Source organism: Pithys albifrons, chromosome 13 (genome assembly GCF_047495875.1).
Source record: "Pithys albifrons albifrons isolate INPA30051 chromosome 13, PitAlb_v1, whole genome shotgun sequence".
NCBI lineage: Eukaryota > Metazoa > Chordata > Aves > Passeriformes > Thamnophilidae > Pithys > Pithys albifrons.
Genome location: NC_092470.1, coordinates 11,924,733 through 11,941,027, shown reverse-complemented (window position 1 = coordinate 11,941,027; position 16,295 = coordinate 11,924,733). Strand labels below are relative to the sequence as shown.

Here is a 16,295-nt window from a genome sequence, read left to right as displayed (position 1 = left end):
TTTTCTCTCCACAGAAAGACAGGATATGTTATTTACAAAAAGAACTATCTTAAGGTAATGTGCTCACTACTACAGGTTGCACACAAACCACAACTATCCTCCCCGACCTGTTTTGTTTTCTAACAGAAATCTCAGTGGTGGAAGAAGAGATGTGTACTAGTACATGTTCAGACAAAGGAATGAGACAGAAACTTAATCTAGAATCTACAGACTAAACAAACTCCATATAATATGCTTTTATTACTCATAACAGGAATTCCCTTTCTCTTTTCACACTACAGAGAAACAGCAATGGACTGATTCTTCAGTTATCTATAGAACTGTGGAAAAACAAAAAACCTGAAACCTAACTGAATTTGTCACATAGCATTACTGATCTTTCAACACACAAGTAGATCAGTAGGGATGGTAACGAGGCCCCGGGTTGTAGGAGTTGTAGCCATATTGTCCGTAGTGGGATGAGTATGATTGTCCTTGTCTGTGCTGCTGGTAGTTATTACCCCAACCTCTTTCTGGCCTCTGATTAGATCTGTAGTCACTTTGCCAGTTGCATCTGTCTCCTCTAAAATATCTACCATCTTGAAACCTGCAATGAAAAGAAATATCAAATTTTGACAGAAATTATGACGTTTTAAAAAAGATGAAAAGAATGATAATGAACTCTTATATTTTACAGTTTTCATTAAAACTGTCATGTTAATACACTCAAATACTTATCTATGACAAATTCATGACAACATATCTACATTGATCTGAGATCAGTCATTAATTCCTTACCCAACACCCCATTTGCTAAGGACATTCTATTTCCTGTCACAAAGTACTCACAGGCATTAGGTGAACTGCTGAAGTATGAGAGACTTAAAGAGACCATATATGAAAAAAACAACCAGGAGGTACACCTGTAGAATGTATCAAAGCCACACTCCATCCAGGAGCTTCATGGTTCAAAGCTTTACCAAAGCAGGCTTAAGTAGAGTGTAACTACCTAACAGCACAAAGATGTGCACCTTGTCTGAAGTACATAGTGGCACTAAAACACCACAACCACAGTCTATTGCAGACTCCCATGCTCGAGACACTGTACCTTCTCAGTGGTATTTAGCCATAATTCAGTCTAAATTGTGGCTTTTCAGCTGTATCTCAAGTCCTATCAACACTTGAGCTGCCTCACAGTCATTTTGTTTGCAAAGTGTGCTGTAGAGAAACGACATCTGCATGAGGGTAACTCTATGGCCACAGTGTTGATGTAAGAGTTCATGAGTTCAAAAAGCCAGGGAGTTTTCTGAGAACATTTCCTTAAGCAATCACCTTTCTCTAATCACCTTCTTTTAAACACAAAAACTGTTTAACTCAATGACAAGCTTCTAAGGTGAGAAAAAGTTAAAATGTGGTCCTCCTTTTCTTCAGATAAGGCAAAAATCCTATTTCCATATTTAGCTAAGAAGTCTTCCCAATTGTTAGATGCACTGAGTTTAACTATATTAAAGGCTGATGTACTATATGCTGTAATTGTTGTTTTTCAGTCACTCGAGAAGCAGATGTTACTGTCCAAAATTCAGTCAAAAGCTGCAATTACATCTTGAATAAATAATTCAAAGTATTTTGCTTTGGCAGGTAACATTGTACTTGCCAGACAGATTGGATGATTGATTTTACAGCCGTTTTTACTAGATAAAAGAAACAGGCTAATCTTACAAAGTACAGCAAATATTTAGGTTACAAATTAAATGTTTATCTGTTGCTACTTGTTCAGAAATCACACTATTAGCTTGTTCCTTTGCACATTTTCCTTCTAGTTATCATCCAGCAGAAGACAGACTGTTTAGTTTTGGAGGACTCCCATCTTTCTCCTCTGGAAAAATGTTCCTGGCTGAGCAGTAACAAACCCCAGGGCAATGGGCTCAGTGATTCCAGCTCCTTCCTTACTAAAAATCACATTATTTAGTACTTTTATACACAATGCAAAAATTTTGCCTGTCAATACACAGAAAATGTAAAACCTCAATACTTGCCAGAGAAAATTATTTCTTTTAAGCATAACTGCCTATGAAGTAACAAGAAGATACTTCTATTAACAGGACAGATTCCTATATTACTTCTGAAATAAATGATCATTGAACTATGTATTTCTGAAACTACAAAGATTAAAAAAGCCTCAGTACCGATCTCTGTTTCTCTGATTGCCACCAGATCTGTTTCTCCATTCTTCAACTACAGGAGGGGGATCTGCAGGGCGTTTCAGGTATTCCTGGTATTCTTGATCTTCTGATGTGAATCGATGAGCAAACATCATTTCATAATTCGGGGGCATGTCAGACAAGGAAGTCATTCTGCAAACTGTGAACATGAACACAACAAACGTGGCTTTAGCAATGAATGATGACTCTTGTAATTGCTACCAAAATCCACTTAATGAAAATAAAGAACAATGAAAAGTTACATTTAGATTAACACAGCTGTTGACTTTTGGGCAGACAGCATAAATGATTAATAGAAAAGAGTAATTCTTCAGAGGACACTCCGCATCTACTCCTAATCCACTTTTGACAGGAAAAACATTCCTACAATCGACAACTTTGCTAAGGCATCATGGAAAGCCTACAGATACACATAGCCAGCAAGGTAAGCAAACTAATCAGATTTATTTATTTATGATTTATTTATTTCATATGTTATTAACTTGATTCAGAGAAGGGACAGCACCTAAAAGGATGCTAAGTTACATCATAATATGCCTCTCTGATGGGATTTGTGTTTCGGGCCTTAATTTCCTTATTTTTATATAATTTTATATATGTGCATTTGCCCCTCAGATATTGGTGCTATCTAGTACTGACCATCAGAAGAAAAACTGGCCATAAAACCCGACACTGAGTGAGCTCCATGCCCACTGTTTTAACAGCCCCTGCATAACTTAAGAACCTTTGCCTCTGGACCTCCCGATTAAGCTCTTCTGTTGTCTCCCAAAGATTTGCTGGCAGGGCCACTATTCACCTTGCAAACGGGAAGGGAAAGAAGGAAGGAGGAAAGTAGGTTTTTTTCTGGACCCTGAGAACTAAAATATATCCTCACTGAGCAAGCCCGAGTTTGGGCTTCTTGCCACTGTCCCCACGAGCAGCGCGAGTCCCGGGTGTGTGCGGGGATCCAGCTCCGCGCTCGCTGTGCGGCTGTGCCCTCTCGCCAGGCTCAGGCACTGCAGTGTCCGCTGCCCCCGGACCCTCCGCAGCCTCCGCCTGCCAGTGCAAGCGCACACCTCCCGCAAGATGCTCGCTGACTTCATCCTCCCTTTTTCCGCCTCGACCAAACCTCCTTAGTTTTTATTACAAGCCACCTCCGAGGAACTTCGCTCCTCGAGTGTATCCCAGCTCGGGGTGCGGGCGGCGGGGTAGCACCACCCCTGGAAACCCAGCGCTGCAGCCGCTCCCGAGCGGCGGGAGCTGCTCCCCGAGCGGTCTGTGCTGTGGACATGGCGCTCGTCCCGCGGGGACCGGCAGCGGGGACACCGCCCCCCCTCCGCCTAAGGCCAAGCACCGACCAGCGGAGCGGGGGCACTGCCGCCAGAGCCCCTTCCCCTCGCGCTGGGCCGGGCAGAGCTGAGGGGGCAGCGGGTGTCGGCTCCTGCCCTCTCCTCTCCTCGCCCCCGCCTCCCCTCGCCCCGCCATCGCCTCTCACCGCGCCCGCAGCCGCTGCCGCCGCCGAGTCCCCGCCTCTTCCGGGCCGCCCCGCGCGCCCCTTCCCGTGCGCCTTCCCGCGCCCCTTCCCGTGCCCCTTCTCGCGCGGGGCTCCGTACGGCGGTGGGGTTGGGTACATAGGGGTGCGTTTGGGCACACGGGGGGAGGGTTGGGCACACAGAGTGGTGGTGTAAGTCGCGTTGAGGCTCAGGTGGCGCATTCCTTGGCTGCTACATGTGTCTTAAGGATGCAACACCTGAAATGTGTGGATTTCAACCAAAAGGTGCCACTGCAAAAGGTGAACATGGCGCCTTCGGCCGGAACTCCGTGGCTCTCGATGATGGGAATTTAAGTGTGTTTCTGGTATAAAAAAGGCTTAGGGGTGTGTTGAATTCTTAGTGAGGCAAGTACGATGACGTGAAGCCTTTTGGCAGCTAAATGATTTTGTATAGACCAAAATAATTCTGTGTTGGTGCTGCTTCAGCAACACATTTACACTCCCATCTGGTGCTGTAAATAGTGGTCAGTCCTGTCACCTTCAACACAGGTGAACTTAATGTGTGAGCTTCAAAACTCAGTTGCTAAGTGAGGTGAACAGCAAGATGGGGGGAATCAGAGACTATGCAGAGATGGAAGGGACCCATAAGGATCATCGAGTCCAGCTCTTGGCCCTGCACAGGCCCATCCCCAGAGTCCCAACCATGTGCCTGAGAGTATCATCCAAATGCTGCTTGAACTGTGTCTGCCTTCGTGATGTGCCCACTGCCCTGGAGAGCATGTTCAGTGTGTGACCACCCTCTGGGTGAAGAACCTCTCTAATATCCAACCCAAACTTCCCCTGGCACAACTTCAGGCCATTCCCTCGGGTCCTGTCACTGGTCCCCACAAAGAAGAGATCAGTGCCTGCCCCTTCTCTTCCCCTCACAAAGAAGTTGTAACTGCAGTGAGGTCCCCCCTCACTTTCTTCTCCAGGCTGAACAGACCAAGTGACCTCAGCTGCTCCTCATACGGCTTTCCCTCAAGGCCCTTCACCATTCTCACCCTCCTTTGGACACTGTCTAATTAGCTAGATATCTTGCTTATATTGAGGTGCCCCAAACCGCCCCAATATTGCAGCTGAGGCTGCCCCAGTGCAGAGCAGAGCAGGACGATCCCCTCTCTCCCCTGGCTGGCGATGCTGTGCCTGATGCCCCCCAAGACACGGTTGGCCCTCCTGGCTGCCAGGGCACTGCTGACTCATATTCAACTTGCCATCGACCAGCTGTGCCTCCCCCTGTACTGCTGCCACCCAGGGTGTTACTGCTCATTGTGAAGTGCCACAGTGGTTATGAGCAGCTCGCTGCCCAAAGGATCTGTGATACTGAGGTGCCGTGTCACCCCCCTCCTCTGAACGGCTGGTGGCATCAAGACCTTCCCGTAGCAGAAAAGGAGTCGGTGTCCCTGTTCCTCGTTTGCCTTGTTTCCACAGTGCTGATGTCTTCACAGTGCTGACCAATTTCCACAACACTTAAGCCAATGATTTTTAAATGGTCTCTTGTGCTGTGTATAAGAAATGGATTTTTTATAGGACCGTTTCAGAAAGCAGTGTTTTTTACAAGCTCTGCTAGAGACTCTATTGCTTGCAGGCACTAGCAAAGCATAGAGACTGATAACCGAGTAGATTACTTGAAATAAAATACCTAAGCAACAGCAACAGAGGCATCCAATTCTCAAAAAAATATGAGATCAGAATGAGTGCCTTTGTTTGATATAAACAGCAATAATTACAACCTGCTCTCCTGTATGACCTACAGCAGGAGCATATTGTCACTTGCAGAATAGAAATGATGACCTCAGTCCAAACAGCCTAATGCAAATATCTTAGCCTGGATAGCTAGTTCTAAGCCAAATAAATTGTCATTGAGGCTGAAAAATATTATATTGTGGCTTAAGTTTTCTCCATATAATCCCTGTTCTGCCAACTATCCTTTTGAAATGGACAAAATTAAGTAGGATTTTATTTCTTCTCCAGACATGTTTCATTTTGGTTGCTGGATATTGCAGTTTCGGGTGTGTCTACTGAGGATTTCATGCATAAAATTAATGAGATGATCCTTAATAAAAGGGAGACACTTCTTTATTTTTGAGGCTCTAGTCTGCTGTTTGATGGGTGACATTTTTCATTAAAAAACCAAACTTAATATTAAACTTTTAATTATAGACTCAAGTCATCTATACAGTTAATCATGTGCATAATCTAAGCATATATATGAGTACTGTTGAATGCATGGGCCTGTAATGCTGTGAACAGTGTACTTCACAAATTACAGTTTTGCTGATGTGCTCTCATCAGCATATTCTGCATAGAAAAACACTTGTGAGGAATGGCTAAATCAGAGTGGCACATAATTATATATATTATACATATATATATACACATGATGCTTGTGCTTTGTTTCTTTTTTCACCCTGATACGGGTTATAACATCAAGAAGGAGATCATGATCCATATCCCAAGGTTTCTCATGGAATTCAAACTGCATGTAAAAAACCCAAAGTGACAGACGATTTTAAAGGAATAAAGACACTCAAAAATTAATATTGTCACCAAGTAGAACTTTCAACACCCCATAAATACATCACATAGCACATACCTACAGAGTAAGTGCCCAAATACTTAAAAGGTCAAGCTCCAAGTGTTGTCAAGACAGATAACTTGATAATCCACTCTTGCAATCTTTCTGCTCACTTCAAGGCTCTCTGGGTAATTAATGTGTTGTTTTCATATGAACAGGACCTGTAATCTGCATCTCTGATGTTTACTGTAGTGTGATAAAACCTCAAAGTGTTTGCTTTTTTTTTCTGTGGATTTCATTATGTTAAATAATGTGCCGTTAGATTAAGTCTTATCTTCTGAATTTTAAACTGAGTTGTTCCTCTTAGCCTAGCAGAAGTTAATGAAGCTTTTGTAAAATGGATCTTCCTGACTGAACAAAGGAATATGTGCTAAAACTTGCAAAGTCTTGCTTGCCTTGAAACAATGGAAAATGACAATTCTTTTTATAACTATTTAGCCTCAATAACTCATGCTGGTCTGTCACAGGACTTTGATGTTTTACATGAATCCCCAGCTTCTGGAGTCATGTGTTTTCATTATACTCAACTTTCATTTGAAAATTAATTTCTAGCCCTTGTTATTATTCCTTGGGAAAAGAAGAAAGTCTGCTCTGCAGGATAACCAGCCTGTACCAAGAAGCAAAATGAAAACACTGTTTAAGTTTTATTTGTTTAATATCTTTTTATCTTTTGCTATTTTCTGGGTTTTTTTTAAGACTGGGTTCATTGCTCTATTTCAGTAGAACTTGACAGCTGTGACATTTTTAATGAAAAGTCAGCATGTGTCTATCTCAGTAGCAAGAGAAAATAAGAACTACATTTTTTTCATGCATTTCTGTATCTTTAAACAGGAGGGATCCTCTTTCTTCAGTGTTGATATCTACCTTGAGAAACCAGCTAAGGAACTAACATAACTTGTAATTTGGACCTGTCTGATTGAGGGAATATTTGTCAATAAATAAATAAGCAAAGAAACCTCCATAGATGGTTCTGGATGCTGATGGGGATTTTTAGTAATAACGTAATAGATCAGAAAATATTTTAGTGAAAATTTATCTTCAAAACTCTGATTTTTTTTCTTAGCTTGCTGAAGCTACTCAGAGGATTCATGTTAACCACTTTTCCTCTCCCCCACTCCTTTTTTCAATGTCTCAGTTACAGGGTAACTGAAAGACTGGTTTGTTTGTACAATGAAACCTGATTTCCCCAGAGGATTTATTCTAGGAAATGGTGATGTCTGGCACGGCTATGGAGAGCAAGACTTTGTGTTCTGGTTAGAGTAGGTACAAAGGGCATGCGTGGCAGCCTTGTTATTGATTGCACATGAAGGAAAGCTGTGTTTCTGTGGGCACCAGAGGCTGTAAGACCACCAGGGGCCATCTGAGCAACTAATGACTGCCACGTATTTGCTCGATACTTGCACTGATAGGTGAGCAGAGATACTCTATAGCCAATCTGCAGAAATACTGGGGGTTGTGCTTGGACCTCCTGCGCACAGAAAATCAGTTCTCGTCATGGGGTTTTATTCCTTTGGCTGGAAAGGATTATTGCCTGGATGAAGCTCACTTAAATAACAGGAAAGATGGAGATACAACAGCTGCTGCTGCTGACAAATGCCTCTGAAGCCCATGCAGCTACTCTGTCAGATCTCTGCTTTGCCTTTGCCGTTATATTGTACAGTATCACTGAACTTCAGAGTGTCTTTCACACACATCCATATGGAATTGTAAAGTGAAGTCCGTAAAGGAACAGACTGCACCGTTTCTAACAACTTCGCTAAACTCAATACAAGAAATGTTTCCTTCCCATAACAATGACCTTTAAATGTTAACTGGCTAAAAAAATAATATTGTCCCTTTTTAAAAGGGGAAAATGCAATTCCTGGTGCTTGATTGTGTTACAAAATTGGGGACCAATTCCTTTGCATTAAGCATACCTTGGTGTAATGCTTGATTAGAGGGAATTTATTCCTAATTTATGCCAGTATGAAAGAAGGCCTTTAATTTCCTAAGAGCTATTTCTGTTGTCAGTCTTTTAAAACTCACAGTCACATTAAATTATATTTCTAGCATATTGTTCTTAATACCAGTGCAGAGGAGGTGTTATCTGACTATCATTTATACAGATCTATATACATGTATACAAATTAAAAATCACTACATTCTAGCTGGCTTCTTTTATTTTCACCTTTTAAACTGACTAAGCCAGCTGTGCCCTTTGGGGTCTATAAGAATGAATAATTTTTATTATTTTTGCTCTCTTAGACAGTAATTACAGGGTAGTGTGCTGTCTCTGGTTTTTAATATTATGGTGCCATTTTAATCCATGGTGCAACACCATTAACTTCAGCAGAGTTACACTAGCAATGAATTTGTCCCCAGGAGGCTTTTCCGAATGTTCAGTTCTTTCTTCATGATTACCCAGAGGAATGGAGAAGAAGGCAAGACAGAGGACCCTTTGATATGAGGAATGTAGTTCAAAGTGAAGTCTTGTTTCTGCCATTCATGGTGCTACATATGTTGCTCATTTGGGGTGGAGGTGGGTTAGACCCCCCGAGGCACACATGCTGGGGCTGAAGGGCAGGCAGAAGTTTTTACATAGCACATCTGGTGCACAGGTTATGTTCTTTCCCAGACATAGGTACTGTACAAATCGGGGCGGAGGGAAGAAAGAGAAAGAAGAAGAAAAAAAAAGTGGGAGGAATATTCAGACACTTAAATCGTACTTCTGTGAAACTGCTTGAAAGTCAGAAAATGGAGTAGCCAAATGCTAAGATATCAAACTCATCATAATCATCAGGCCTGTCTAAACTCCAACTCAGACGCTTTTTATATGTCAAGTAATCCTGCAAGTGGGGATGTATGAATCAGTGCTACCATGGATTGCCTATTGTTAAGATAGTTGCAAAATACAAAGAAAGTACTTTGCAGAAGTTTCTGGCACTGAATTGTATTCATACTCAATTTTCTTTTACAGTTTAATTTTAGTTTGGGCTCATTTCTTGTGTCCATATCCAGTCTAAAATATTCAAATCTCCCGCAGTGTGGAAATACCAACTTCTAAATTAAACATAAATTAGTAGCCAACTGAGTTTGGAAGGGGAATTAAGAGACTTTCCTCTTTGCTGTCAGGGAGCAGAGAGGGACAGGAGCCAACAGGCTGGTGGGTTAGGGGCCCATCCCACAGCCCCTGAGCAGGGCTGCCCATGGTTGGCAGCTGACAAGAGCTCACAGGGGCAGACAAGTTCATGGGGATGAGACAAGTCCAAGGCAAGTCAGAAATTCAGGTCAGCATGTGGGTCACTGCCCAGATGGACAGGGCCCATGGCCAGGCACAGACAGCTCTGGGCAGGGACCGAGGGCCCCTGTGGCTGGGGCAGGGGGGCCCAGGGGCTGGTCGCAGCAATTAAGGGCTGTCAGTGCAGTCAGGGCCCTGACATGCACATCTGGTAACAATTGCTGTTGTGTTTAAATCAGAAACTCAGATCCTTGCAAAACCCAGGATCTAGCAGGAGGAAGTGGTTATGCTTTTCAGCAAAGGTCTAGCATTTCTCCTGCATTGGGCACTTGACGCAGTTTGCCTGTTGCACTCCAACCAGTTGTTTTTGGACTCCGATCTTAAGTTTAAGGACCATTAAAAAAAGCAAAGGCTGAACTATAGGCCAACTTTGTATTAATTCAAATTTGGAGTGTCTTTTTAATGTGAAGTAACTTTTTCTAAAAATTGTAGACCAGAATTTTCCAGAGCTACCGATCTGTATTGAGATCACACTGTGCTACAGTGAAATAAGTTGTAAGTGAATTACTGAGCTGCAGAGAAGCCTGCAGGATTTTGCAAAGGTGGACTGATCAGTCTGCTCCCTGTTCTGACATTTGCTAACCACTGCTGTGCACTCCTCTGTGCATCCCTGTGTTGTCCCTTTCCCTGCAGAAAACCTGGAAACTATGGACAAGGACTGTCTTTTCATTTTATGTATGTGCTGTGCTGAGGCTGGGTCCTTGTCTGGGGGTCTAGGTCACCACTGCTCTGAGCAGTAATAACTCTCCCTCTGTTACTAAATTAGTACTTGAGATCATTCTTTCCAGCGGACAAGGGTTCCTAATCTTTCAGGAGATTATGCTGTGGCTTTCACCCCTGTGCATCCCCTCCTGCCCTCCCGGGGACATCTGCCTCAGATGTTGTGGTTCAGTGTCCTTGCCTGTCTCAGTGCTGCTGTAATTCCTTCTCCATCTCCTGCAGCAATTTCCTTTCCTTGAACCTATCCACAGTGCCACTGTTCCCATCGCCCTGCTCCCCTCCCAGTCTCAAGTGTCTCTTTCTCTGCTCTTGAATTGAGGCTATTTCTTGCCCATCCCCACACCACCTGCAGAGCTGTGCTATGGGGACAACCAGATGCTTAGCATGGCAGTGGACAGCTGGACTTTCTGATGCTGGTTGGGAACCGGTGCAGAACATGCTGACTAGTCAACAGCCTAAACTCAAAAAATACAGGTATATTATCACAAAAAATTCAAAATTCTATGGAGGCTCATTTTAAAAACTCAGAAAATATCACATATAAATTAAAACCACATGGTAATTTTTTATGATCTGTTGAAAAGGATTGTTTCTATGGCTGCTCATTTTAAGAATAATACACAGTTATTGTCTTGGTCTTAAATGGTGATGTGGGGATAGCACAAACTTCCCAAATAAAAACTTTAATTAAAAAGCAAACGTTAATCTCCAAGCAATAGCATCTGCAGCATATTGGAAGATAAGACTTCAACAACCTGAAAAACTAAGAAAGATTCCAATTAAATCAGGGGGAAAAAATGATGAACTAGATACACGTTTTATTTCAGGATGGCAGTTATATAAGATATCAAAGATCTCACGGTTGCTATCTGATGGGAAATGTTGCTGCCAGATCTCGCAGACTATTTCCAGGGACAGAAATCCTTGTTCCACTGGTTCCAAGCACTGTTGTGATTTTCCCTTCTGTGGGGTCAGGGCTTTTCAGGGGCTCTCTGTTTGATTTGGAAGTCCCGTTAATCCTGTAGAAAGCTGGAGATGATCCGGTAATGAATCAAAGTGACCTCATGGCATGAGGAACCACCATCCTGCAAGTGCTGCCATCCCTCCGGTAAGCCACCAATATAAAGTCCTGACTATTTATGGTTATTAAAGGTCCCAGTGCACCTTTTGAAAATTAAGACTCTTAATCTCTGTATGCTGGCCAAAAATCTATTTTCAGTGATGCCACTCTGGCTATCAGCATTTCCTGTCTTGTTCCAGATGGAGATAGTGTTGGCCATTGCATCCTGTTCCAGGCTGTGTGCTGGGCTCCTCTCTGTTTTGGAACAGCTGATATTTTCCAGAAACACCATGCTGCAGTGATGTGTGAAGTGATCTCTGTGTATCCCCCCTTGTCTCACAAGAATGGAATGAGGATTAATCAATTATGACTGAATCATGATTCCAGTGAAGTCAAAAGAAGGGGTTTTTTCCATTGTCATCATGGGTACAGGGCTGGCTTCTGTGTGGGTATTATTGTTTTGAGATACCTGCATGTAAAAACAATGGAAAATGCAAAACATTACCTTGTTGAAGGTATTTGTGTAGTGAGATACTCCTCTCACCAGAGAAGAAAATGCATTTAATGGCTGTTTGGTTACTTGTCACAACAGGCGTTATTGTGCTGGAGGAAATTCTGTTTTGCTGACTGTGGCTTTAGCATGTGCTGCTGGTTGGGTGCCATTTGTGTTTTTGCAGGTCCTATGCATTCAAAACATGCTCTATTACACTTCCAGGGCTGGCTCCTGCTCTTTTCCCAGAACAGCTTATGCTGAGGAATAGCATCTCAAAAGCCATGTTCTTAAAACCAGCAACAGTTCAGCTTTAAATCTCAGAAAAAAATTGAACTGAGTAACAATAGCTGTAGGTTATTCTCTTTGACCAAGTGTTAATTTTTCTGGGCAAACAAACAGGATCTTTAAAAAATCAGCTCTGGCCAGCTTTCTAAGAGACTGCATAATATTTCTTGCTTAGATCTTCTGTCACATGCTACTTATGATGTCACATTTAAAATTGTAAATCAATTTACAAGTTGGACAAATGATACCACTGAAAAACATTTTTGCAGGATCACCTAACTTCTTCCATGCAAAAATAATAATAGTACATCTCTCATGCAAATATAGGAAAGAGTGGTCATGAACTATTTTGGGAAGAGCGTACTCACCAGATGGACATAGAGAGAATATTCAGGCAGCCGCAGAGCAGCAGAAGAACAGTAATAAATATTATTAAAGGTGAGGATGGATGAAGATTAGCCTGCTCCTGCAGGAAAACTATCAAATTAAACTTAGAAGAATGTTGGTACATTCACAATATAAATCATGTACACTTCTGCAAAGGAACAATAAATGAAAAATAGAGGATATGTGTCAACCATACTTTATAGTGCTGACTTCATTTTCTCAAGTATGTAGAAAAGGTTTTGATGTGTGTATATCAACATTTCTCTGTTGGCTAAAGATTAAATTAAAACAAAACATAGTTCAAAGCTTTTCTGGAAATTGTAGGTGTTGTGTTCCATTTTCCCTGAGTCCCACAGTGTCAAACTGAATTGTGTGACAGTGGGCAGTGCCATCTGCCCCAGCAGTGCACCGGGCCCCTGCCCTGGCTCCAAAGCCCAAACTGAACTATCAATGAAAACTGACTGTGACATGCATGGCTGAAATCCTTTCAGTGTTTCTTCTAAACTCAGGTAACGACTGGATCAGGAGTGCTCCTCCACATGCTTGAGCTGCCAACATGTCCCTAAAATGCTGTTGGTTTTATTTTTAATATTTGTGTTGACTAAAAGTTTTGCTCTGATTTTTCAAAAAATACGATTTTACACACCAATTTAAGGACTTTGAAAAATCCCCAGAGAAGTGGAATCTGTGTTTACCACTAGATATGAGCACTGCATAACTTCTGTTAACTAGAATTATGCAAAATTGAATTTTAAAATGTTGACAATAGATACTTCCTGAAAAGTAAAATATGCAGCCAAAAAATGAAAAAAAAAAAGATTATGCTTATTTAACTGATTGGAAGTGGGTTTGTGTTTTGTTATCCAAGTATTGTTGCAGAACAGTTATATTGGGTAGAATTAGGAATGCAGAAGGTGTCCATGAGCTGATTTTATCCAGAGAAGACATGCAGCCCAACTTGCCATCCAGTAGGTTCCTTTAAAATGCATTTCCTCATCAAAGTATTCCTTGTTTGTGGGAGCTTTAATCTTGTTGTTCTTCTGTCAAATAGCTATTTTTCACTTTTCCAGATCTGAATTTTTAGTGTAGTGAATACAGCGTGGTTTGTAGCTCTTTGGTTCACTTTTATTATTGATTAATTATTGTAGTTTATGAGGACCTAGACATGAGGACTAGTATAAGTTGAGCTCTTTAACTTTATTAAGGATAGCTGGGTTGGGGGTTTGTTTGTTTGGTTGGTTTTCTGTTTTGTTAGGTTTTTAAAATTTTTGTTTGGTTGGGGTTTTTTTCTTTTCTAATGCATTTTGGAAGCATAAAAATATTAGCCTACTTCTTAAAGGCATCTTAAGTCCTTTCCATAAGACAGTGCACAGGGTGAAAAACTTAACACTTTTTTTCAGAGAATAGTGCAAAACACAGCTTTTGTGGTGACAAATAGTTTCCTTCACAAATGAAAGTTATCCCTGTCTATGAAAAACACCCATAGCTGGTGTCCTGGGCCCTTCCAGCTGCCTGTCTCTGAGCCAGGTCTGGCGTCTCTGTACTCAAGGTATTTTCTACAATTGCAGAAAAGACATGTTTTGCTTTGATGCCACTCATGTCCTTACAAGCTTTAGCCAGAAGTTTGAGGTGCTCACCACTCTACCTCAACCATCAAGTTTTGTAAATAGGCTTGAAATTCCATGTGGCTTCATTCCCACTTGGCACTGTGTTGGTACAGCTCAGTCCTTTGAGAATTCATCCAGGAGAAGGATCCAGATACCTCAGCCCACAAGAAATGCATAAGTGTTTGTCAAGGCCTTGGGCATTCATATAAATGAATCAGACCTCAGGTGTACACAGGGAAATGTCTTCCTTCTCCAGTATAGCAAGCTAGGAGCTGATTAAGGGGCAAAGTCCATTGATGAGTAAACCAAAAAACCACAAAGCATGAAGTATTTTGCTCCAGCCTGAGGTACAAATTCCCAAAAGCAGCCAAGGCAAGCACTTGTGGAGAACTAAAATTCTCTGAAATGTCTGGCCCCAGCTTTTCCACCTCCCTCCTGTTTTACATGGGAATAGTGGTCTTTTGGGAGAGAGAGAGGACAGAGTAGGGAGTGACCCTTCAGGGAGGGAGCTGGGGGATACAGACCTGGAGAAGGGCAGGGGGGAAGCAGAGTGACTTGGAAGAGGACAGGCTGAAAAAAAAATCCCACATTTCTCACTACAGCCTCTGAGAACATCCCACATTGCCTTCCCATTTCCTTCCCTGGCTCCCACTGCTCTGCCCTCCAGAGCAGCTGCAGTGAGCCTGGGGGTGTTTTTTCTCCTCCTCTCTTCCCTCTCCCCCCAGCAGCACGACCCCCTTGCCCAGCTGACTGACCCTCCCCAGACATTGTTCATGTGCCGCAGAGCCCAACACGGTCAGTGCAGAGGAGTGGGCTCATTAAAAAGGCAGCATTTAAAATGCCACTCTGTGGTTGCTTGGAAATGAAATCCAACTTCAGTATTATTTTCGAGCTTAGATTTTTGAATCCAAAATTCCATGTGACGGAAGAGATGGGTATTTAAACAGATGTCTCCAATTTCTTTAAAAAATAGAGATTGAGTTACAGATGGTAGAAAGGGCCTGAGAATTAAAATCTCCAGAGCTAAAAGAAAATTTACATGTGAGCAAAATGTTTTGCTGAAATGTATGGTCATACAGTTCTGCATGTTTGAAAATTAAGCTTTTTTCACCAAAAATGTGAATATTTTTACCCTTCCTTATTATCTGCTTCTCTGCTAGTAGCCTTGGCTGTCACCACCATCATAACAGCCATGTTGCAATATGAGGGTCCTGTTTCTAACAGACAAGACATACAGTTCTCTCCCTCTCCTTTCTCTAGTACAATTTGGCCTGCCAGGACCAGCAATTTTGATCTGAATTAGTTTAAAATAAAACTAATGTACCCTATCTGCATAACCAGTGCCTGATTGCTGTAACTGTCATTTTATAAATCCCAAATAAATGGAATTTTGTGATATAAGCCTGGAAAGAAACCAGAGTCATCATCTGTACTTGCAGATGAAATGGAATGTTTTTTTTTCTTCCTTGGGGATTTAAAAAGAAAATCACCAAAATAAACTTTGAGTGAAAAAACTGGTAACTTCTAAAGTGCCATATGAAATGCAAAGCACCGCATATTGGAAGGGGAAAATGAGCACATTTGGTACAGTTTTGAGGAGCAGTTCAGGATCCAGCTCATCATCTGGGAGACCTGTGCATGCCTGTGAGCAGCTTTATGAAGAACTTCACTCATTCATATGTGCTCAAAAAGAAAAGCAGTATTTGTGTGCATATGAAACAAGTACATAGATACATACAAGCTGTAAGAGACTTACATAAAGTGCTCGTCACCCAGTCTGCAGTCTCAGCCTGCCCACTGCCAAACCAGTTCAAATTAGCAAGACCCACTATGTAGAGAAAAAAGGTGTCAGGTGACCAACCTTATTTACTTTACAGTAGAGTGGTTATAATCAAAGCATCTACATCAATGAAAACATTAAGAAGGAGATCTGAGATTATCTGTCTTACCTTGTAAGTACAAAGAAATAGGTCTGTTAAGGGAACAAGGTCTGCTCCAAGTATGGGACAACAATCCCACTAATGTTCAGGGTCAGGATGCACTCCTGGATGTGTTCCAGGCTAGATTTCTAGTAGACTAATGTACAAAGGATGCCTAGAGGATCTGTCCCAAACTGTGTATTAATGCTGACAGATGCTGTCTGACTACACCACTATTATTAGAAATCCATCAGCCCC

The 16,295-nt window shown here is 42.0% G+C and overlaps 1 protein-coding gene across 2 annotated transcripts; it reads right to left on the bottom strand.

Annotated features, from left to right (window-relative positions):
• Positions 1 to 220: 220 nt before the first annotated feature.
• Positions 221 to 3,734, bottom strand: RAMAC (RNA guanine-7 methyltransferase activating subunit). 2 transcript variants are annotated; one of them, XM_071568253.1, is made up of 3 exons: positions 3,676 to 3,734; positions 2,166 to 2,340; positions 221 to 586 (listed from the first exon to the last, which is right to left on the bottom strand). In XM_071568253.1, the coding sequence occupies exons 2-3, from the start codon at positions 2,330 to 2,332 to the stop codon at positions 397 to 399; spliced, it is 357 nt and encodes a 118-aa protein (XP_071424354.1). In that variant the 5' UTR covers positions 2,333 to 2,340; positions 3,676 to 3,734; the 3' UTR covers positions 221 to 396. The 2 variants fall into 2 exon arrangements, with proteins under 2 accessions (XP_071424354.1, XP_071424353.1); XM_071568252.1 differs by lacking the exon at positions 3,676 to 3,734 and having other exon boundaries at positions 2,166 to 2,350.
• Positions 3,735 to 16,295: the final 12,561 nt, after the last annotated feature.

Bases quoted from the DNA above. Each gene is read 5' to 3' on its own strand.
- RAMAC (XM_071568252.1), bottom strand. From the start codon at position 2,350: ATGTTCACAGTTTGCAGAATGACTTCCTTGTCTGACATGCCCCCGAAT. The intron at 587-2,165 runs GTACTGAGGCTT...TTTTCATTGCAG, and splicing joins AATCAGAGAAACAGAGATCG to GTTTCAAGATGGTAGATATT.